Here is a 22,392-nt window from a genome sequence, read left to right as displayed (position 1 = left end):
CAGGCCACCAGTTAGCAGAGCTGCTCCTCAACCTGAAAAACTGCAAAAGAACAATATCAACAAAAAAAAGAAACTGGTTGAGGTCAGGCTTAATATCTTTTTATTTGCTGTAGAAGTCATATGTGCTGGGTGAAATTCATCCCTATTTTGAGGGCAGCTAAAGTCATGTATAGGTAGAAGAGAAAGAAATTTCTAGAAAGTACTTTCAGCTCTGGTGGCAAACACCAGAAGATGTGATAGACAGCTACCTCTGTCAGAAAACCTCAGATTTAGGGTGTTAAAGCTTACCTGTAATATCAGATCTCTCCAAACCCAACATTTGTCTCTTAATTTGAAGGGCAGGTGGAGCCAAAGTGTATGTGCATCCACAGCAGAACCCGTACTCGCTACCTAACCGCAAGGGAAGTACCGTCAGAAACTGCACTTCCACACATGAAAAATCATGTGCGGGATTTTGAGTGATGACATTTGCTCATTTACTTTGCAACATACGTTTTTCCCCAAACTGTAGGGCCCCCCAAACAACTTTTAGGAATTTCCATGTAATATGCTGAACAAGGAATATTCTGTGGTCTGTCTGGACAATTTGAAACAATTCCTTGGCCTGTCAGTGTCATTCAGATTGTTCAAAGTAAGCCATAATTGTGTTTGGGACAGATTCATTAAGTCTGTCTTCTGGGCTATAAAAGCAATTTTAACAACAATCCATTAACCATCACTGTTTTTCTGGAGGAAACCTCTTTGGCAATTGCTTATTGTAAGCTGAAATTACACCTCTGATTAATGTTTTAATTGGAGAGTTACTTATAGCCTGCCTCTGCTTCTTATAAGGACTTTACGGTCAGAATTTGGTCTGTTAAAATTTGGTAGTTTACTTCAAGAGAAGACTCTTGAAGTAAAGATATTCGCAAATACCTGATACCCTATACAGCTATTCAACTGTGATGGGAAGATTAATACAATTGGACCTTTTTTGTAAGTTGTATATATTTTGAATGGAAATTTACGGAAACAAAGCATTTACAGCTGGCTGAATTATTAAAGAAATTATATAAATGCAGGGCCTTAGTTGACCAATTAAAGCATTGTAGATAGTCTGTGAGAATGTCATACCTCAATAAATTAGCAGAAGAACAGGGATAACTGATTAATTATTGTTTAATTAATCTATTGCCTCTACAAGGTACTTGTGTAATTACTTTAGAACTGCGCTTATGTGATCCAAACTCTGTGATCTCCTTGTTTCTTCTTTCACTTCACTCTTATTCTTTCTTTTTGTTTTATTTGACTAGGAGCTGGCTTTAGACCATGTTTTTGGATACAGAGGATTTGATTGCCGCAACAACCTTCACTACTTAAACGACGGTGCTGATATTATTTTCCACACAGCTGCAGCAGGCATAGTTCAAAATCTTTCTACTGGTAATTCAACTTGAAACAGTACTTTGAGATTAAAAAAATGCTTTACAAGTAAAATACTTCTGATTGAAAGTCTTAACTTTTTAACATTCCTGTAACTTTCTCACATTTTGCATCTTGATAAATAATGCAAAAAAATTTAGATGGCTGTTGTATCAGATTGACAATTTCTCCTGCTCAGGTCATCCTGTAGAGCCATCCTGTTCCATTCAGCAGGTATGAGATTCTGCCAGGAAGTGTAATAAAAGCCTGTTGTATTTCGGCAGTTGTGCCTTGCTAAAATCCCCGCTGAAGACACAGGAATGGCTTTCGCAGAGGAGAGAGCCCGGGTTATGAAATGACTAGTACCCCAAAAAATGTTAGGAGCAGTAACACCCATTGTTTCATTTTGAGTTGTTTTAGCAAATTCAAACCCCAGAGAAGGGTACATTTTGATGCAATACAGTGTGAGCAAGTTGTTCTTTGGAAGGGGTAGAAATATTCACGGCCTTTTGGGTAATGAAGAGGAGGAAAAAAGGCCAAAAATTTATCTGGCCCTAAGTTGCAGCACCAACATCTCCATATGCTTCATATATCTCAAGAAACACAGATGGGAATTAAAGGAATTTTGGCTTTATTTTATTCCCTCTTGGTGCCACAGTGAACCAAACGGTCACAGCGGTGCGCTCAGCAGCTCTGCCGCCAAGAAGGGGCGGAGGCAGAAATGCTGTCACATCTGGTGACCTTTGGGGACTCCAGTCCTAGCACGGCCTCTGACCCATGGAGCTGGGAAGCACGGTCCCATCTGTTCTTTTTGGGCCCTTTCCCTTGGGAGGATATTGCAAAGTGCAGACCTCTCAGGGCTTTGCTCTCCACTTTGCTTCCCACTGACTGCGTTGATTTCCGGGGAAACCTGGGCCCTGCATTTGCTAGTTTTGCTTTTTTGTGCAGTTCCAGGAGGCTAAAGGATGATTCTTGGGCTGATTCCTGGTTCCTTGGACATAGCTAGTCTACCAAATATCGCTTTATATATATATATATATATATATATATATATATATATATATATATATATATATATATATATATATATATACACACACACACATACATGTGTGTGTGTGTTAATGGTTACATTCATAGTGCATTTGGTAATGGTGTATACACACATACACGTGTGTGTGTGTTAATGGTTACATTCATAGTGCATTTGGTAATGGTGCCTGGGAACGAGAGCAGAGCAGCTGTCGACATAGTTATTGCCCTACCCCCATCCATCCCCTGGAGAGTACAGCACGAGCGTAGGAACAAGCTGCTTGAATATTCTTTGCTTCAGTGGTGGTTCTTTCTTCGATACTGTTGTGAATAAAAACATGTTTGCATTTTATTAGGTAGTCAGAGTTTCTACCTGGAGCATACTGATGACATTCTCTGCCTAACTGTGAATCAGCATCCGAAGTATAAAAATATTGTGGCTACCAGCCAGATCGGTAGGTGACTCTCCATATAACAGAGTTTTACTCAAAAATTATCAGGGGCACTGATTTATTTTGGGCTTTTCTGTGTAGGAATTTTACCAGGACATGCCAGTGTTACTGTCCTCAAACTTCTTCTTTGATTTTAAAGGCTAATCAAGCTTCAGGATTTTCTTATGAATTCGATTTCATCTCTGTTGTGAGTCATTGGATTTTAGAGTTAATTGTAGTACAATCATATTTCAGAAAGCAAGCTTTGATAAACCGTACTAAATCATCTCATTGATCTGTAATCATAAGATCTGTAGAATTCCCGCTCTCCTTCCTGTATCCAAGGCACTTGTTTAGCAGTAAAATGCTTAGCATTGGAAATATGATAATGAAAATTTCCTATGCAGAAGTACATATATGGAAACTATGTATTGTACTATGTGGAAAAGGAAAGAAATAGAGTGAAATCTCAACAGAAGTTACGACACATGTAAGGGGCCAGTTGTGAAACCACATGTATTTATTTGTTTGTTATTTACATGGAGAGTCCTGTTAGATTCCCTAGAACCTTTTGCAGGAGTAAACATTGTATGGGAAATGCAGGATCATTTGTCCCAAGCCTTGAGAAGGATCTGTTGCCTTTCACTTAAACCAGCTTAACACTGGAATAATTCACTTCCTGAAAAAGAATGGTGTCATACGAATTCACATCATTCTGGAAGGAGACTCAAGTCCAGAACTTCTGTAATAAGTAACTTAACAGGGGGCAGAAAAATGGTAGAAGATAAACACCTTGACAAACCGTCTTTGCCACCTGTACTGAGTGCTGCCACTTCAGTTTGAATGTCGCGTAAACACAAAAATCCATACATATTGTTAGAGCTCCAGTTCAAAATACTGATTTCTATGACATGGAAAAGGTAACTGTTAAAGGCCCTTTTTCTATTCTGTCAGTAAGAGCCCATGAAATCAGTGTTTCTGATTTTGGTTGATATTCTGTATAACTACAGATTCATTTAACTTTTAAATTTAATAATTTTTAAAAACTGCATGTCTTTAGCATTTCTTTTAAATACCATTTTAAAAACTCAAAAGTACTAAATATTGTTGCGATATTTGTGTATAAAAACCAATATACCCAAACAAGTTCAACAATATTCCTGCTTATTTGTTTTGTTGATTTAATCCATATCCATTTCCAAATTTTTAATTTTTTTTTTTTTCCTTCTGGTGCTGATGCTGGCACTTCAGCATTAGAAACATGACTTATTTCACCTATTGTTTTCCCTTGGTGCTTCCTCATTTGCCATTGCTCTCACAATGCAGGTGATATGACAGAATTTCCAGGTAAGGCTGTTTCGTTTGTGAATTTTAGTCAGCAGAGTTATGTAAAAGTTTCATGTTACCTCGTTGTATCTGTGTGAATCGCGGATACAAGTGAAACATCTACAGACAATTTCTTTTGCATGAGGTTCTTCATAAATGTTATGTTGTTCTTTTAGAATTTGTCTTACTTCATGAAATACAATGGTTTCCCCCTGTGTTTTGCAAGCTATTATGATTTTTTTTGAGTAGTGTTAATCTTAAAACAAAATAAAACAAAACCCCACAACTTGTAAGTGTCTGTTTAGGTTAAATGTTCTTGAAAAATGCCTGTTTTTGCAGTGAAGCTTTCCAGATGCTGAACTAATTCTCTTTTTAATACATCTTTTTGCACGTAGGTACAACTCCCACAATTCATATATGGGATGCTATGAGCAAGCAAACGATTTCAATGCTACGTTGCTTCCATACCAAAGGGGTCAACTATGTTAACTTCAGTGCAACTGGCAAACTTCTGGTTTCAGTGGGAGTTGATCCAGAACATACTATCACAGTGTGGAGGTGGCAAGAAGGTAACTCTGGAAAAATTGTGTTCCTTCAGCCTAACAGAACTGTGTACAATTATTTGTTTTTCCTTTCAAGTCTTTGGAATGGATTTGTGTTCTTACTCTGAGTATCATGGCTCCCTAAGTCACAAAATCAGTTAAAGGAGATGGCAAAGTGCTAGAAAATATGAATAAGAAAATAAGTTTTAAACTTCTATTATAGATAGAAGTACGTTAAGGAAAGAATGTTGTCTAATATAAAATTCCATGAAATCAAGGAAAGTATTTTCTTTTTCTTTCTAAAATACTTGAACTTGAAATTCTACGCCATAGATAGGCCTTTGGGAAGTCATTTCCAGAAAGGAATTATCATCTGCAGAAATGGTGGAGGGGAGAGCAGAAGTGTCTCAGCTCATTAGATGTTTTCCTATGTGTTTCACCAGTTGGTAACTCATTGATGATACACAAAATTTCTGTGTTGTTATTTCACTGACCGAAGAGACAAATCATGCTATGACAACCTAAATCTGCATTTCCTAAAACTGTCAGATGCAATGGAATAACCAGGGACCTTACAGGTTGCATGAATTAAGATGTTTGATACACTAAATAATGTTGGGATTTGCTTAGCTTTCAGCATCTGGGACACAGTTCTCTAATCCAATACCAGGTCAATTTATTTTATAAAATCATATCAGAGCTTAATTTTGCAGGTAAATTTAACTTTATTTTTATCCTTTCCTAATTAAAACAGGGGCTAAAGTTGCTAGCAGGGGAGGACACCTGGAGAGGATATTCGTTGTAGAGTTCCGCCCAGATTCAGACACTCAGTTTGTGTCTGTTGGGGTAAAACACATGAAGTTCTGGACATTAGCTGGCAGTGCTTTGCTTTATAAGAAAGGAGTCATTGGTTCCATGGAAGATGCCAAAATGCAAACCATGCTTTCTGTTGCCTTCGGAGCAGTGAGTTCAAATTACTTGCTACAGAATTTTATAATACATTTTTATTAAAACTGCAAGTGTCAATTTCCGTTGTTGAAATCCAGTACAGTGTGGACAGTGCAAGACCATGGAGCTCTTGCTTATTAGTTAAACTTTTAATTTAAAACTTGTATGCCTTTAGATCCTCCTATAAGTTTTCTAAGCAGGGTTGTGTTTCTCTGTTAGTGAACATTTTTTACTAATGTCTGTGCATACCTACAGCATCAGCTGCCATGGCTTTTATTTTTTTACTTTGCTAGTTATTTAGCACTTCACTGGTTAACTTAGAAAAATGTAATCTTGTTATATTTTGTATAGACTCTGCAACCTTTTTTTCTGCTGACGGTATTTGGTATGACGTATGCTAGTGATCCAACTAATGGTAACAGTATATAATACTCTCCAGTATGATCATTAAGGAACCATAGTGCTGTGCTTTAGACTTCATAGTTAAGGAAAACAAGACATATTAACAGTGAAAAAGCAGTGTTACTGTGACACTAAAGTCTGAAATAGCTTCTGCTTCATCCAGAAACCCCATGGAAATTACCTTTGCAGAGGTCAAGCACAAATTATACAAATCACCAATTCAAAGAAACCCCTTGCTCCTAGTTATCCACCCTGGACAATAGTACTAATGTGTGAAATGTGAGTGTATAAAATTAGGCACCCAAATCCTCATTCTTGTGCCCAAACAAGTGACTTCGTTGTCAAAAATTGCTTAATATTAAACATTCCTTTCTATTCCACTGGCATTATTCCAGTGTAAAAGAGGAGTGATGTAATGGACACTAAAGACCCCAAAAGTGATTTTAAAAAAGAAGCAGAGTGTAATATTAGAACAAACAAATTGCTTGTCTGTACTTTCCAAGTAGAAACAGTCCAACGGACACTTTATTTTCTTAAATAATAAAACTAATGTCCTGTAAGGGGCACCTTCAAAGCCAGCAGATGAACTCTACTCCATTAGCGTATGTCATTCATGCAGGATGGGTTTTTTTCTTCCTCAAGTATGTGTCATGAAATCCCACTGGAAGTATGAGTCCATGTCACAGGAGCAGGAGTAAATTGCTCTTAATAGAGTAGAGGCTATGCATGTACCCTCTGCTTCTTCATGCATCCATGGACCTCACACATCTTCATCCAGGTCCATCTAATGCCAAAGTCAACAGGTCGTGCTGGGATACAGCCACACTAAATTTTTGTCTCAAATGGTGGAAAGTCATTCTGGGGCTTCTGTCCCCCAGTTCCTTCAACAGACACCATTGCTGTTGGTTGCCGAACATGAGACTTTCCTTTGAACCCCCGTCAAAAGGGTTCACTCACAATTTTTCATGCTAGCTATTCTTTCAGAGTCAGTGGCCTTCAAGGTCAGACCATCTTTAGTTCTTCAGGCAAACTTCTCCATTTAACAGAGCACACTCCAAAAGAGCATTTGCAATGCAGAATACTTGCTGCTTTTCCCCATTCCTCTGGGAGTCCCAGACCAGTTTGCTCCATGGAGGAGTTTCATGGCTTTGATGAGAAATTATGCCATTGCTGTGGTGCTTAAAGTAGGTATCAGGTTGAGTTAAGTTTTAGGTTTTGTTTAAGTTTATACACTTTATTTTCAACATCTTGGAGATACTGCTTGCCAGTCATCTGTACTGAGATTCTCACTGACACATACTCAAAGAAGAAAGAAACGTCATTTAAAATTCAGCAGTGGTAACCTGCCGTCCTTCTCACCAGCAGGAGACGTGACATAGCACATGCATAGCAAAGTAGTACATGCATCTGAAAGATCCCAAGGTGAGATGCATGAGGTGAATGTGCCCTACATTGGGACCCATATGATTTATAACATCTCAAAGAAACACCATTAGAGTACAGTCATTAACCTCACTCTCTTGATGCAAATGGTTTTAATTCCTACGTTCATTGCATAGTTGACTTTTCTCAGGCAATTCAGTAGCTAAAAGAATTTTAATTCAAGCTGAACAAAAATGCTAAGGTATTTATTATATCAGAGATCATTGCTATTTGTTGCAGAATAACCTTACATTTACCGGTGCCATAAATGGAGATGTCTACGTCTGGAAGGATCATTTTCTGATTAGACTTGTGGCAAAAGCTCACACAGGGCCAGTGTTTACAATGTACACAACTCTCCGAGATGGACTCATTGTTACAGGAGGGAAGGAGAGACCGTAAGACATATAATCTTCTAAAGTGCACAACTTTTGTCTCATATGATTTTTTATTTATCCAGTACCCTAGATGTACACAATGGTTCCCAGAGAGAAATGGTATCTGTCCTGTAGCAGTTTGAATCTAAATTTTACATAACGTGCCCAGGTGTCTTAGTAAGTAAAGGACTAATAAGTAGGACACTCAAGGGTCACAGTAATGCACGTTATGCGCAAAGGACATACTGAGCCTCAAATTAGCAATTGGTACAACACCTGTATAAGCTCGTTGTTGCCTGAGCTCCTGCCAGCCTGGCATAAGTGGGTTTTTCTTAATGTTTTAATTCTGTCAAACTACAGACAAGCTCTCCCAGTGGATGCTCTGTGATTAGTAAATTATTTGATTTACCAGAAGTAACATATTTACTGAGCTTATCTTGGTGACAGAGATTTGAGATTAAGTGACAAGAGACCAATTTGTTTTTTACAAATTAGGCATGATACTGTTTAAAACATGAGGTGTGATAGCATTGAAATTTTTATCATTTACTTTCCATTGCACAATAGCGAGGTGTCTTTAAATACAGTAGAAGGTGATTCAGCATATGTTGCATTATTTGATCCAGAAAATACTGATGGGACTTACATATGGGATTTGTTGTAGCCTATGCAGAAGGAGACATCTGGGTAACACAACACACTTCTTTTCAGCACTAAAGAAGGGGGAGCTGTAAAGCTATGGGATCAAGAGATGAAACGGTGCCGAGCGTTTCAGCTTGAGACAGGCCAGCTCATTGAGTGCGTGCGCTCTGTCTGCAGAGGAAAAGTAAGTGAGCTGACGCGGCAGTGTTACACTCTGGCACGCATCACTGCATGTTGTTCTTGGGGGAGGCTGGATGGGAGACATATGGGAGAAGACACTTGTAAAGTTATGGGAGGAGGCTTTGTCTGCCTACCTAGTGACAATTCCTTACTTGTCTTCCTGAGCTCAGTGATGGGCTTTAAACTGCATGAGGATCGCATTTCTGATGCTTAGTGCCTGCCTTTCCTCTAGTCAGCAAGGAAAGGGAAAGGCCTTTGAAGGCCTCTAAAGGATGGTGCTAAGTGTAGGAACATATTTCACCACGGTAGGACCTTGCTCCCACCTTTCTTTTCAAATGACAAAAGGAACTTAAGTACCTATTTTACAAGGTTTGCTTCCCATGAAATGCAGGCGCAGCTTAGGTGCTTCAGTTAGGCAAAATGGATCCTAGCTTTTTTTTTTTTTTTAGTCACAAATAAAACAAGTTGCCACTGAGAATTACCGATTGACTTTAAGTTTTGGTGAAGTGGAAAACAATAGCAATAACTGAGTAATTTGAGATGCTAAAATCACTCTTGCACGTGTTTAAATTGTACTTGTAAATATTGCGAAAGGAGTGTGTGACGATGCAGGAGTGTTACTTCATGTGATGGGTATCTGGCCAACCTAACACTTCATGAAACGGTCTCTATTTAACTTTGTATATCAAGTCTCAGGAATTTGACATGCTCTTTGATAACACCACCACTGAGGAATGTTGTTTTATATTTCTATTCAAATAGCCATTAAAGAATTCCAAACTGTATCTATTTATGCTTTTCCAAGTATTTGCCAAGAAAGCTCTGGCAGTTCAGACGATGACAGTATGACTACAGTAGATGCAAGGTGCTCTTAGACAGTAACTGAGCCTAAACCCCTGTTTTGATTTTGTTATTATTGCCCCAAAATTATATTTAGTCACTTCAGAGGTATGAGAATCATACTTTGCCAACTTGTATGTCAGCACTTTGATCTAAATTAAAATCCTTAATGGCAAGATGGAAATCCACTGCAGTCGCTCAACAGTAACACCAGAACATGATACCAGATCTCCAGATGTGAAACTATCAGTGTTTTACTCTCCTGTTTTTGAGATGCTGCATGAACCAGCAATATAAAGCAGGATGAGTTATCACTGATATTTCTGCAAGGCATCGGAACTTCGCTGCTATTGATACTCTGTCTGTTACGCTGACAACCAACCCATCTCTCATTCTTTTTTTTGGCTACAAACAGGGGAAAATTTTAGTGGGAACAAAAGATGGAGAAATCCTTGAAGTAGGAGAAAAAAATGCTGCTTCAAACTTGTTGATTGACTGTCACATGGAAGGGGAAATCTGGGGCTTAGCAACTCACCCCTCAAAAGACATATTTATCTCTGCAAGTAATGATGGAACAGCAAGAATCTGGGACCTGTGTGACAAAGTGAGTATCACTAAATTGAAAAGTATGTGATTAAAAGTGATTGTTTTATATAACCGTGCCTTTTTCCAGCTGTGCAATGTCCCAGATACGTACGCACCTTTGAGCAGCCATGTAAAGAGAGCAGTGATTCTCTTCTGTTTTGGTACAGTTCTTTTTTCCCCTGCTATGTGGCAATGTGGAAAGGTAAGGCCTTGGTGAGGTAGCATGCTGCTCTTTCCAAAAGCAAGCAATTTGCAGAGAAATGCAGTTATTTAAAAGCACTTGTGCTGATTGAGTGTGTATTGCTTGTTTTGATCTAAAAGTACAGGCTGGCGTGCGTTAAGAAAGCATTTTAATTCCATGCTGACAGACTGGGTGACACACATTGTCCTGTCGCTGACTAATACGCAGACCCTGACAATAAGCCTGCCTTACCGGCAAGGGTGGCTCCCTCCTTTTTAGAGCCTTTCTTTAGAACCGATCGTGTTGCACATGTGTAGTTCAGGATTTTTTTCCAAGTCAAATTGCATAACAACAACTATTTTAAAAAATAACAAATAAACAAAACATTTTAAAGAATATCAAAAGTTTCCTCTTATGCTAGCCTATGTAAACCTTTTCAAAAGGTAGTTACCTGAGCTAACGGGGATAATTTTAAATGTGGAAAATGAATATATCATCGATACAATCAGGTAAGTGAAAATGCAAGAGCATTCTAGTATGTTTTCACATAGCAAATCAAATGGAAAAAACCCTACCCTGATCAGCAGTTGTAGAAGCTGTCAAAATTGCCTTTCAAACAAAATAGGAAATTGATTTTTCAGACTTTTCTGCTAAATAGTATTCTTTCTGTGTAAAACTTGAAGTCACCCTGCAACAAGACAGGTGCAAACATTGGAACTCCCATCTGAATTACATCTGTATTTTGAAGTCTGTTTTGTGCCGGATGCCTGGTGGGATGTGATTTTTTATGTGAAATTTCAGATTTATATTTAGAGTAAACCATACACAGTTTGTTTTTAATAAGTGACTTCCATACTTTGTGTTCAGAAGCTTTCCAGTCGCTTGGTAGTTTCCTCCAGGGGAGCTATGAGCCTGTTGCTTTCGTTAATACAGAAACTGCTGAACAAAGTGAATCTAGGTCATCCAGCAAGATGCGCCGCATATAGTCCCGATGGCGAAATGGTTGCAATCGGCATGAAGAATGGAGAATTTGTTATTTTACTTGTAAACAGCCTTAAGGTTTGGGGCAAAAAACGAGACAGGAAGTCTGCAATTCAGGATATCAGGTATGTCAGAAATTTCAGTTGAAGTTCTCTAAATATGCAGCCCTTACTCAAGAAAAGTCCATCAAGTTGATTTCCAGATTTTTTGTAACTCCGTATTTGTTGAAACCTGCATGAAATAATGAAATGCATTTACTGGCTGACTGATGACTTTACATATACCTAAAGCTTATGTATCTCATATACCACACACTTTTTTTCCTTGTGATTAATTTGGTTATATCCACTTGAATATAGCTAGTATGCTGTGGAGCTGTGATTATGGGAATTAATTTTATCGTACGTTTTAAAATTGCAGTTCCTGTTGCTTTCTCACAGAGGATTAGTGTTACTCTACACATGTGCTGTGCGCTCTATGCGAGTGCAATATTGACATCAGTTAACTACATATGATATTCTCAACCTTCCTCAATCTATTAAGCATCAAGGTTTGGTGTGGATTCAGTCTTGCTATTGATAGAAGGTTTTTCTTGTTTTCCAGTGAAAGAAATTTGTTCGCTTGTGTTAACATGAGAAGCAAAAGAAAATCTGGCACAGAAACAGTAAATTATACCCCCATTCCATGTTTTATTGTCTAGGATCAGCCCAGATAACAGGTTTTTGGCAGTGGGTTCCCAAGAACATACTGTAGATTTTTATGATCTCACTCAAGGTACAACCCTAAACCGAATAGGCTACTGCAAAGACATTGCAAGTTTTGTCATACAGATGGATTTTTCTGCAGACAGCAGGTACATTCAGGTATGTCTCAGGTAGACCCATGTTTGTTTGTATTTATTCTGACTTACCTGTTATCAGGCATAGTAACAAGATGGAGGTAAGAAAGGGTGAGGGAGGCTTTCCAAAGTTATTCTGAATTTCAGAGGGCCCCTAAATCTTCTGAGGTAAACCAGATAATTCGGATTGCCTTTAGGATGTTCACAGAGCTTGATTTAAAGTCCTCTCTTTCTTTCTGAATACTTGGGTCTTCCTCCTGGGTTCTGCATCTCCGACCATAGCAACATAGCTCCGTTCCCTTACAAGATTGTTGGTGTGCTAAAGGCAAAGTATTCTCTCATTTCAAGGGAATGGGTACAACACTGAGAAAGAAATTGTGGGTTATAACCTCAGTATAGAAACAGTTCTCCTCCCTTCCCCTAGGCTGAGATGCATATGATAGATGAACTAGTACGTGAGGTTTCCTTCTGGAACGTTTCTGATTTAGTAACATTGGGTTGAGATAAACCAGAGAGTATAGAACTAAAAGGAAATCTATCGGGTACGCAGTATGCATGTGACCACCTCATTCAGTTATCATTCTGTAACACTGTTATTACTTCATAGTGCATATAATGAGTTATAGCTAATTAGGAAAAAAGAGACATTTTATCCTTATGTTTGTTTATTTCCTGATAAAACCTGTTGAGAATATTACTGCTGGAAATCTTATAAAGAAAGAAAATTATGTGTTTATGGCAAAGTTACTAGCTTTTTCCCTTCCTACTTTCAGGTATCAACGGGTGCCTATAAGCGTCAAGTTCATGAGGTACCACTAGGAAAGCAAATAACAGATCCTGCAGTAATAGAAAAGATCACATGGGCCACATGGACAAGGTAAAAAACTAAAAACCAAAGTTCTGCCTGATTGGGGACAGGTGTAATACAGGACTAAGATCAGATCACAAGATCAGATTGTTTAAACATCCCTAGGATTTGGCAAACCTGTGAGAGAAAGCATACAAACTCCCCTTCCCTAAAGCGCTCTCTTACACCTTTGGTTTTTTTACGCACGTTTGTAGCTGGTTGGCGTCTGTAGTAATTATTACGGTAGAAATACCCGAGGGCTGACTGTCATATATCCACAGGGGCTTGTTGCCATTTGTCCCAGGCTTCCCAACAGTGAGGTGCGTGGCCCCTCACGTGGCTCTGTACCTCTTAAAGCTTCGCTTCTATTGGCACGCTGGCATAGGCGCTACCTTATCCCACGTCAGCAAACACAGGCAGCATAGGCGGCCTGGAAACATGAGCTGATTGTATTAAGAAAGGAGTTGTGGGTATCATTAAAATATATTTACTGACGTGGATTTATATAGGACCCTCCCAACATGATTATAAAACTATGGCTGTGCTCTTATTGTAGAAAGTGGAACAGGGCAAAAGCAGATCTGACAGTAAACAGTGGGTGATAATACAGGCAGGTTTTTAGGAGAAGGTAAGTGAGAATCCTCCTACTCTCACTGCTCTGCTATCAAGCAAGCATAAGAATCTGCCCCAAGTTCCTCATTTCTAAGGACTCTCGACAGATTGTGGGAGTGGGGCAGATGCATCTGACAGTTAATGTGCGGGTAAACAGGAATGATTATAAGGGAACTTAAACTAAGGGAAGAACAGCTATTTTAAGAAATACTCTACATCCAAACAAGCATCCCCTTATTCAAGACCTTATGGCTAAGAGAAGAGAACATTGCTGTCAAAAATCACTCTGGGAGGGTACATACGTGTCCGTAAGGAAAGGAGGAGACCATAGCTGCACAAACTGCTTGTATAAAATGATGCGAGTGGTTTCACAGGAGATAAACCTCAGGATTTATGGATAGAGATAGTTTAAGAGTCACAGAAAAAAAGGTATGTTCCCATGATGCTCCCCATTATGAGATCACATTCGATGCAGTGATTTAGAGGGAAAAGACTTGTTTTTAAAGGTAGCAGTTTTTTATTACCAGGTTGCATTGCCTCACTATGCTCTGGAAGAGAACAGCAGCAAGTCAGTCTTACGGTCTAATGCTATTTTTTAACTTGGTTTTGGAACAGCATTCTTGGAGACGAAGTCATTGGAATTTGGCCGCGAAATGCAGATAAAGCAGATGTCAACTGTGCATGTGTGACCCATGCTGGCCTAAATATAGTCACAGGAGACGACTTTGGTCTGGTGAAACTCTTTGATTTCCCATGCACAGAAAAATTTGTAAGTGGATATTTTATTTTAATCTAAACAGCTTGCTTTTCCCCATGTTCAAAGTCCTTAGCATATGATTTTAAGGCGTCCAAATGGCGCGGTCCAACAGGTCATCTCCAGGCTGCTGCCAGCCAGTGCTGGCTGCAGGAGCGTGGGAGTTAGTTGTGTGGCAGAACGGCCGTCACCGGGAGAGCAGCTTGCAGATGACAGGGTAGCCACTGTCCAGCCACCGGGAAGGACGCAATGCCCAGAACCAGGTGCCGAGCTGGGATTACTGTGGGCTCGAAGACACCGGTACTGCTGGGGATGTGATTTTGTCTCCGCTCAAAAGGCAACTTTGTCACTCTGTAATGTCACGCTGCTGTACCCATTCCTGAACAACTGTTGTTTTTCCAACAGGCCAAACACAAGCGGTATTTTGGGCACTCTGCGCATGTCACCAACATCCGCTTTTCTCATGATGACAAGTACGTTGTAAGTACAGGAGGAGATGACTGCAGGTAACTGCTTATTTATTTTTACGATGATCAAAAATTTTGTGTACCCTTCTATGCCAAACCCCCAGCAATGCATTTAACACCTTTCTCGGCCCACTCTCTGCATTCATTGAAGCCTGCTGATGTGTGATAGTTTTAGCTTGTTTTTCTTACTCTGGAATTGCTGTATTTTATGGTCGCTTGCACCCAATTTGCTCCTGCCACCTTGGTGCCATTGACAAGGTCATCTCTACTGGGCAAAGCATCTTGCATGTGGGTTCCGGGTTTACCAGGCATCTGCTTGTAGCTCCTCGGCTTGCCTTCCTCCCTGTGAGGGCAGACAAGGCAGACCATACCTGTCGCTGCGTGGGCCAGCACCGACCTCGGGTGCCAAGAGGTAGCTGAAGGAGCCCCGGCTGCTGGCACAGGAGCCACTCGTGTGTCTGAAGAACATTTAGATCAGACAAAGACAGCTGCTGGGGGTGTCAGTCACACAAAAATAACTGAATAGCTCCTGCCCAGCAAAGGGTAGGACAGGAATTCCGGCTGAACAGAAGGATAGGCAGATTTAGAAAGACATTTCAAATAACAGGAGGCTTTTTGAAAGGTGCCTTAAGTTTGTGCTGGGGTGTCTTTGGGGGTTTTTTTCCTTACCAGAAAAAAAAAAAAAAAAGACAGCCAGTGCGTGTGCACACACACACACATGTGATTCCTGCCGGATCCCCCTCCACCCTCACTCCCCAAGTCTACTTGAGCTTCCAGTACTGCTCAGAGAGGACACTATTGTCAAGCAAAACAGGGAGCAGAAAGGTGAGGAACAAAAACTAAACGTGGTTAAACACAAAACGTAAGAGAATTTTTGAACAGCAAAAAGCAGAACTGGGAAACTGAAAAGCAACAAGGTAGGAAAAAAAAAAAAAGGGCACAAATTCTCACAAGAGCAAGTATCAGGAAGCCACATTCAAGAACCAGGTATTTATAAACTGCTTACTCAGCAGGAAAAATACAAGCCAGAGACTGCAAGACTGAGTCATTTTTGCCAGCGCATGAGACTGCGCATTTTTTCCGGAAGCAGAAAACTACTGATGTATGTTTTATGACACGAGGCTCCCCTCAGTAAGCCTGCAGTGCCCACAGCATAGACGCTGGTGTTACGTTCAGTTTGTTCAACACCCTGCAGTGACTTTTAACTCTCCCCCCGTTGCATGAGATGAGCTGTTCTTCAAATTGAGTCCCCCCCCCCCCCAATAGATGTTTACATTTTCCACTTTGGGGGAAAAAGACAAAGAAAGGGAGAAAAAAAAAAAAGGAAGTGTTTTTCTTTGAAAAAGGGGTTGCACAGCAGGAGAGCAGGAAGCTCTGTCAGATCAAAAAGTGGCTGCACAGGAACTAAGGCTGCATGTACCTCATTTCTCAACCTGCAGGCTAGAAGTTACATAAATGCAGAAAAGCTTATCAGCTGCCTTAATTTTGACGATATAGTTATGATGAGGATTTCTTGATTCAAAGTGTAACTATACAGAGTAAAATAATAGCATTTCCAACCTCCAGGTCTTCACTAAAACGCACACGTGCTAGTTACAATGCTTTAACTCTCTCCTGAGAAAAGGGCGGGCGTTGGAGTGCCGGTGTTTGCCGAGGAACTCCAGGGCTTAACGTTGCTTTACCCGGTGTCTTGCTGGTAAATCTACATTTATAGCCGTGTGTGTATTTATGCTGTAGTATGTATTTATTATGTAGTATGATATGCTGAAGGTTGTCCTCAAGTTACTCGGAAAAATAACTACGTTCTCAATTAATTTCATTGTAGTGTCTTTGTATGGCGCTGTCTTTGAAAGGAGACTCTTCTTGCTGCTGTTACTGCCACCACCAAGTGACTGCTCTGGACTGGACAGCCGTGAATGCCTCTACCCCTTCGGCTGCTGTGATTTCCATAGGATGCTGCATGGATTACACATTTTCAGATTACTCATACGAATTTACATGAATGTGATCTTGGATTTCAACGACCAATAATATCCTTGAGAAGGAAGCTGAAGTTTGAAAGGGAATCGTTTTGTAACCTGGGTAGGCCAAAGTGATGAACAGTTCACTCATGAAGCTGCTTTTGCCTAATACTGTGTTATTCAACCCATGTCTGAAAAGGGAGCACACTGAGAAAGCGCTGGGCCCTTTGATTTGCGTAATTTCAAAATTTATGGCTTGAACATTTGTTCAAGAAAGTTGGTGGTTTTTAACCACACCTGCTTAAAACTCCAATTTGGTGCACTGAGTAAAACTGCAAGCTTTTCTTGAGCATGCTGGGGTTCACACTTCAGCTCTCAGTAATCAAAGGAGCAAACTATCATTTTTTTTAAGTCCATTTTATTTTTAAATCTATGTATTTGGCAAAATTTTCTATCCATGAAGTGCCTTTGAATGATTTTCCAGTAGTATGGGCTACAGTCTTGCCTCCCACCAATTGCTTTCAACATACGGTGCTATAACTTTCACACAGAGGAGGGCTAACCATTAACACCTTTTCCAGATGTGTGCTTACATTCTCCCTGTTTTCTGCTTTGGTTTTTAATACTTTCGCAAGGGAATTCCAAAATGCGTCTGAGAGCAAGAAGCTACGCGCTGTTATAAGGACAAATTCCTGATGGCATTACACCTCTTGATAAGCTGTTCACAATTGGTTTGTGATGGTAGCTTGACTGCAGCCAGAATTTGAAGCTTAACTCAAACGGTGAGTAGAGGGAGAGAGTATGGAGGGACTTGGTTAAAGGCATTTTAACACAAATGAGGAAGTTGTTCCCCAAGTGTTCCTGCGCTGTCCCCGTTTGTGGGAAAATGTGCTTTATAGGTAACTACTTCCACAGGCACTGGCCATCTAAGTGTATGTAAGAAGTGGCGTGAAAGCCTCCAAGAATCACTATTTCCCATTCCTCCCATTCTGGAGGGGCTTCCTGAGGACATCCAGAGTGAGCTCTAGGAACGCCTGGTACATCGCTAGCCAGGGACTGCGTGCACCCTCCAGCCGGCAGCTAGTCCCATGCTGCTTATGAGTAGGAAATAAATCACCTGATACCAGAAAATTTGCCTTCCTTGAGAAAAGCATAATCTTTGCTAAATTTGGACTCCTCTCCCCATCATTGCTTTTCATGCAGCCCTCTCGTCTGTGACAGAGCTGGGGGATCGTGGGGCAGGAGGGTAGCAGGCAGCTGAGATGAAAGGAGAGTTGCCTCCACGTGGAAGTGGAGACCACGAGCAGATGTTCACAAAGGCAAGTAAAGCTGTTCAGCATTTGTTAACGAACATTTTGTCAAAACCAAAAACTACAGGGACAGTGGAATTGGAGAAAGAAAAGTAAGTTCAACTTTCTCCAATGAAACTGTTTAGAAAGGGAGAAAAAATGTGGGCAATGTCAAAACAAATGATTTTTGAGATTTCTGGCATGGAGCAATATCCATATTTTGAAATTACCTTTCTTTTAAAAAGACTGTTTGTTAATCAAAAGAAATAAAGGCCAAAATAAAACATTTAGACTTACATTTAGTCTTTGAAAAGAACTGTTATAGTGCTTTAGTCCCAGTTCAGGAAAATATAATTTTGAACTGTGGAAAGTTCCTGCCAAGCCACTTCTGATGCCCACTGCATAAGAAGGTAGCTGTCAGATGCAACGAATATCCAGTTAGAGGAGTGGATCAATGTACATTTAACACACAAAAGTGCTTCAGCAACCTCAAAGAATCACCTTTTTTTAAAACTGAATTTATTAATGCCTTATATTACTATACAGAAGATCAGTTTGTCAGATACACAATAAGCGTCCCTATGCAGTCTTTTTTTTTAAAGAAACCTTCTTGATCAGATAATGTAATCATGTGAGGTGGCGATGTCAGTAAGCACCTTCTTTGCCTATGTTTGTAATAATGTTTGCCTTCCTTTCACATTGATTGTATCCCAAATAAAACCAGTTGCGCGGCAGAATGAATTAATAAATGGTGATGTGGACGATATCTTAAAGCAATAGTGTCTGTCAGGAAAACACTTAAAATTTGTATGTTTATATGGTTTGGCTTTATGTATAAAATGTTCAGAAGTAATGATGTATTATACTGTAAACCAAAATATTAGTGCATTAATTTATTTTTCAATGGTCAAGATGCCATTAATTTAAAATCTGTCTCTCAAATAAATTTGCATACAAATTTTCAATGTCCAGCTCTTAAATCAGATTGAACAAGTTGATCTGAAAAGATTATTGGGACTTGCTTTACAATTTCCTTCCAACTAGAACATGGCATCATACATTACTGTCTCAAAAACAAAAGAAACCAAGGCTCTTCACTTCATTTAGCAGAATCTAAAATTTCATCTGTCACCATTTTCAATAACCAACTCACAACACTTAAGTGGCGTCTGACACCGTCACCCCCGTGTCACCGAGCTGTCGGCGCAGCTGGCAGTAGTAACAACGGGGGCCTTTCAGTATTCAGCACCGAGGCCTCCTCGCTGCAGGCAGGACTCTGCGCTACAAGAACTACGCGCGGAACTGAGCATCACGGGCCGACACAGCTATTCGGGACAGCAAGTCTGTAACTGGCACTGAACAAACTGCTTCACACTGCACATACAAAAAGAAAAGGTATCATGAAAAATCCATCTACTCACATCGCTATACGTCTGACAAACTATTTCCACCACCATGTACAATGGATATTTAATCACGATGAACTTAAAATAAACGCAAATATATTAAACTTGCCTCAAGAAAGCAAAATACCGATATTATTTTTTATGTCTATAAGCTTTATTGATACTTGGGGTTTTTGTTTGTTGGGTTTTTTTTTTTGCTTTTTTGGTTGTTTTTTTTTTTTACATTTCACAATGCATTCCACAGACTTAGTTCAATACAGCTTAAACTGCAAGTGTATAAATTTTCATTTATCATTTCTTGCATAACAAGGTTTTAAGTTTCCAAACAACATTTGCAGCATTAGATATTCGGTCCACAGATTATCAGAGTTTGAAAGACTGTAGAATTATTTGCTCAAAATCAACTACTGTACGTTTGTGCAACAACGTGTATGCTGTAATTTTAATATATGTGGAGGTTCCTTTGTTCACTTCTCTTTTCTTTTTTTTAAACAGATGATAGTGTTTACAGAGACGTTTTAGTTTTTCAAGCTTGTGTGCTATGGAGCTAGTCCAGAAACCAGTCAATTCTCTGAAGTATGAAGCACTGTGGAGCAGCTGAACGATCTAAGCTTTGTGAAACACATATATATATATATATATTGGCAATTGATAAAACAATAAAATCACAATACAGCTATACTCATACCAAAAAGGCAAGATTTTTCAAAACTTGCTAAAATGGTATATTCTTCTAAAACATCTCATTTTAGAAAATCTGCATCAATCTACACAGACCATACACAGTGCACAAACTGGGAAGTGTTATCCTCCGCTCCACCTGCACTACCTCTTCTGGAACGCAGCAGGGACTACCTCTGATGAAGCAAAATGTACAGCTTTCTCAAATCTTTTGTATTAGCCAGTGCTGCACACAGGATAAAGAAAGATGATTAGTTTTAGATCCATACATAGCAGCTTACAATACTTAAGATGATGAAACACATGGCAGTCAAAACAGTTATTTTTCCTCAAACACTGCGTTGCTAAAAAATAAAGATCTGTGAAATTGCACTGCAATGTCAAGGGGTTTGCTATTCCCTGACCCTCCCCATGTAAATCCAAATGAGTATTTTTTCCCCCTTAAAAGATGAACTTCCTATCGATAAGTTGCTTCAGGCTTTTTACTCGGTTTTGCGCTTCAAGCCAGGGATCTTTGCTTGGATCCTACAAGAGGAACAGGAGAGGAAAAAGAACAGCATTTGAGTAACGAACAAAAAAACCAGTAGGGGTAAACACAGTCTTAAAAACAGCACTATGTGAAGATAATTATCACAGCAACACAAAACCCTCAGAAACCAGTGAAACTGCTAAATTCTTATTCACCCCTCAACTGCTGAAGGCCTCAGGTTTCACTAATGGTTTCACATACACACATTTCTATTGGAAATAATACAGGATTAACTTCACAACAGCATCAGCATGAAAGGAGCTGATTTCATAACCATTCTAAATTTAAACAAAGGACTTTTTTTCCTCCCAGCACTAGTTCATGTAATGCATGTGTGTGTGTGTTATATACAGGAGTACCACACATACCAAGAACTGTAAACATTATTGATAAAGTAAAATAAAAAAAAAAATAAAAAGACTCAACTCACTTAGCCATCGCATCTTTGACATTCTTGTTCACGAGTCCCAAATAATGGTCAATTTGGGCCTGAAATTGAAGATGACAGATGTTACAGACCAGCTCTTACAAACAGTTGCTTTGCTGCCCGGAAGGCAGAGTCACACCGCACCAAGACGCGCTTTACACGCAAGGCCGCTGGCAGAAGGAAGGGGCTCAGCCATCTTTATTTCCCAGTTTGATGCCAGAGCTCCCGTGGCTTCAGCCACGGCACGTGCCTCCGGGAACGCACACAACAGCAGGGAATAGCGGGTAAGTACCCAAATACATTCATCCCTGGCTCCTGCATGTTCCAGCAAAGCGGTCACCAGCGTTTCCCCCGCCTCTTCTCAAGGCTGCCCCAATGCCAGGGTGCACAGCCAAGGCTCTCGGTGAGGGGCAGTCGGCTCTGGGGCCATGGAGAAGGAAAGCTGCTTAGGTGGGCTGGGCCTGTTAAACAGCTTACGCCTTCGGAGAGCGGCCTTCAGCTCGTCAAGAGGATTGAGGAGGCTGGGTTAAGCCACACAAATTGTCCATCATCTTTCCTCCGGGCTACAGGATTTCCTTTCACTGCAGAGTATTGTGTTCTTTCCTAGGAGCTCGGAGAGGAGCCCAAGAGGCTCCGCCATCTGCTCCCTTCCTAAGTGCCAGGCTGGCTCCATGAGCAGTGTTGTTTTTGAAAGAGGAGAAGGAACTGCTAAGCCAGAGCTGGCTTCCCCCCTCCTGTGCTCTGACCTGCCGAAGACAGTCCCTGCTCAAGCTCGGCTATAATTTAATCATACACGTTTTATTCTGGCTTCTTCTTACCTCTTTCTTTTACATTGGTCCCTCCACAGGAGAAGCACCGGACTGTGCCGAGCATCTCCCACCTCCTGTTTTTGCCAGGGCTACAAATTCCACCGGGCTTCAGGACACAAACCCTGAATGTCAGCTCCAAACAGGTTTCTTCAGAAATTGTTTTAAAAGTACTTACTTACATCGGAATTAACGCACCGTGCCTACTGCTGCTTTAGTCCTGACTAAATCTGGATCAGAGGAGAGAAGGCCTCCAGGTTAATCGGGCCTTTTTTGCAACTGTTTGCTGGGGAAGCCTTCTGACACTTGCACCAAGAAGGAGGAGGAGAAAGCACATGCAGTCTGCACTTCAAACTGGACTTGCTTCTCTTGGCCCTGGCACTGACTCCTAGTTAAAGGCCTATGTTTTAAAGATTTTTAGAAGACTGAAATGAATTTTGGTTTTATTCGCTTGTGGTTTTGCTTCAATAGAGGTAATTTTATGA

General features: G+C 40.2%; 2 protein-coding genes across 6 annotated transcripts in view; one reads left to right on the top strand and one right to left on the bottom strand.

Moving 5' to 3' along the window:
• The window catches only part of EML6 (EMAP like 6), a 116,557-nt gene extending 97,740 nt beyond the window's left edge, over nucleotides 1–18,817 (top strand). Inside the window, exons 28-41 of the mRNA XM_075497030.1 lie at nucleotides 4–82; nucleotides 1,293–1,422; nucleotides 2,790–2,888; nucleotides 4,586–4,759; nucleotides 5,487–5,695; nucleotides 7,745–7,902; nucleotides 8,593–8,707; nucleotides 9,959–10,147; nucleotides 11,243–11,415; nucleotides 11,991–12,153; nucleotides 12,902–13,005; nucleotides 14,203–14,356; nucleotides 14,747–14,847; nucleotides 16,634–18,817. Coding sequence (XP_075353145.1) covers nucleotides 4–82; nucleotides 1,293–1,422; nucleotides 2,790–2,888; nucleotides 4,586–4,759; nucleotides 5,487–5,695; nucleotides 7,745–7,902; nucleotides 8,593–8,707; nucleotides 9,959–10,147; nucleotides 11,243–11,415; nucleotides 11,991–12,153; nucleotides 12,902–13,005; nucleotides 14,203–14,356; nucleotides 14,747–14,847; nucleotides 16,634–16,658 — 1,873 coding nt within the window. The 3' untranslated portion in view covers nucleotides 16,659–18,817. The remainder of the gene's footprint in view (nucleotides 1–3; nucleotides 83–1,292; nucleotides 1,423–2,789; nucleotides 2,889–4,585; nucleotides 4,760–5,486; nucleotides 5,696–7,744; nucleotides 7,903–8,592; nucleotides 8,708–9,958; nucleotides 10,148–11,242; nucleotides 11,416–11,990; nucleotides 12,154–12,901; nucleotides 13,006–14,202; nucleotides 14,357–14,746; nucleotides 14,848–16,633) is intronic.
• Nucleotides 18,818–19,596: 779 nt separating this feature from the next.
• The window catches only part of RTN4 (reticulon 4), a 47,456-nt gene continuing 44,660 nt past the window's right edge, over nucleotides 19,597–22,392 (bottom strand). For all 5 annotated transcript variants that reach the window (XM_075497025.1, XM_075497026.1, XM_075497027.1 and 2 more), the window contains 2 exons: nucleotides 21,105–21,163; nucleotides 19,597–20,670 (listed from right to left, as the gene is read on the bottom strand). In XM_075497025.1, coding sequence (XP_075353140.1) covers nucleotides 20,628–20,670; nucleotides 21,105–21,163 — 102 coding nt within the window. In that variant the 3' untranslated portion in view covers nucleotides 19,597–20,627. The remainder of the gene's footprint in view (nucleotides 20,671–21,104; nucleotides 21,164–22,392) is intronic.

Source organism: Mycteria americana, chromosome 3 (assembly GCF_035582795.1).
Source record: "Mycteria americana isolate JAX WOST 10 ecotype Jacksonville Zoo and Gardens chromosome 3, USCA_MyAme_1.0, whole genome shotgun sequence".
In the NCBI taxonomy this organism is placed as follows: Eukaryota; Metazoa; Chordata; class Aves; order Ciconiiformes; family Ciconiidae; genus Mycteria; species Mycteria americana.
The sequence above is the reverse complement of the archived record's forward strand: the minus strand, read 5'-3'. Positions and strand labels throughout refer to the sequence as shown.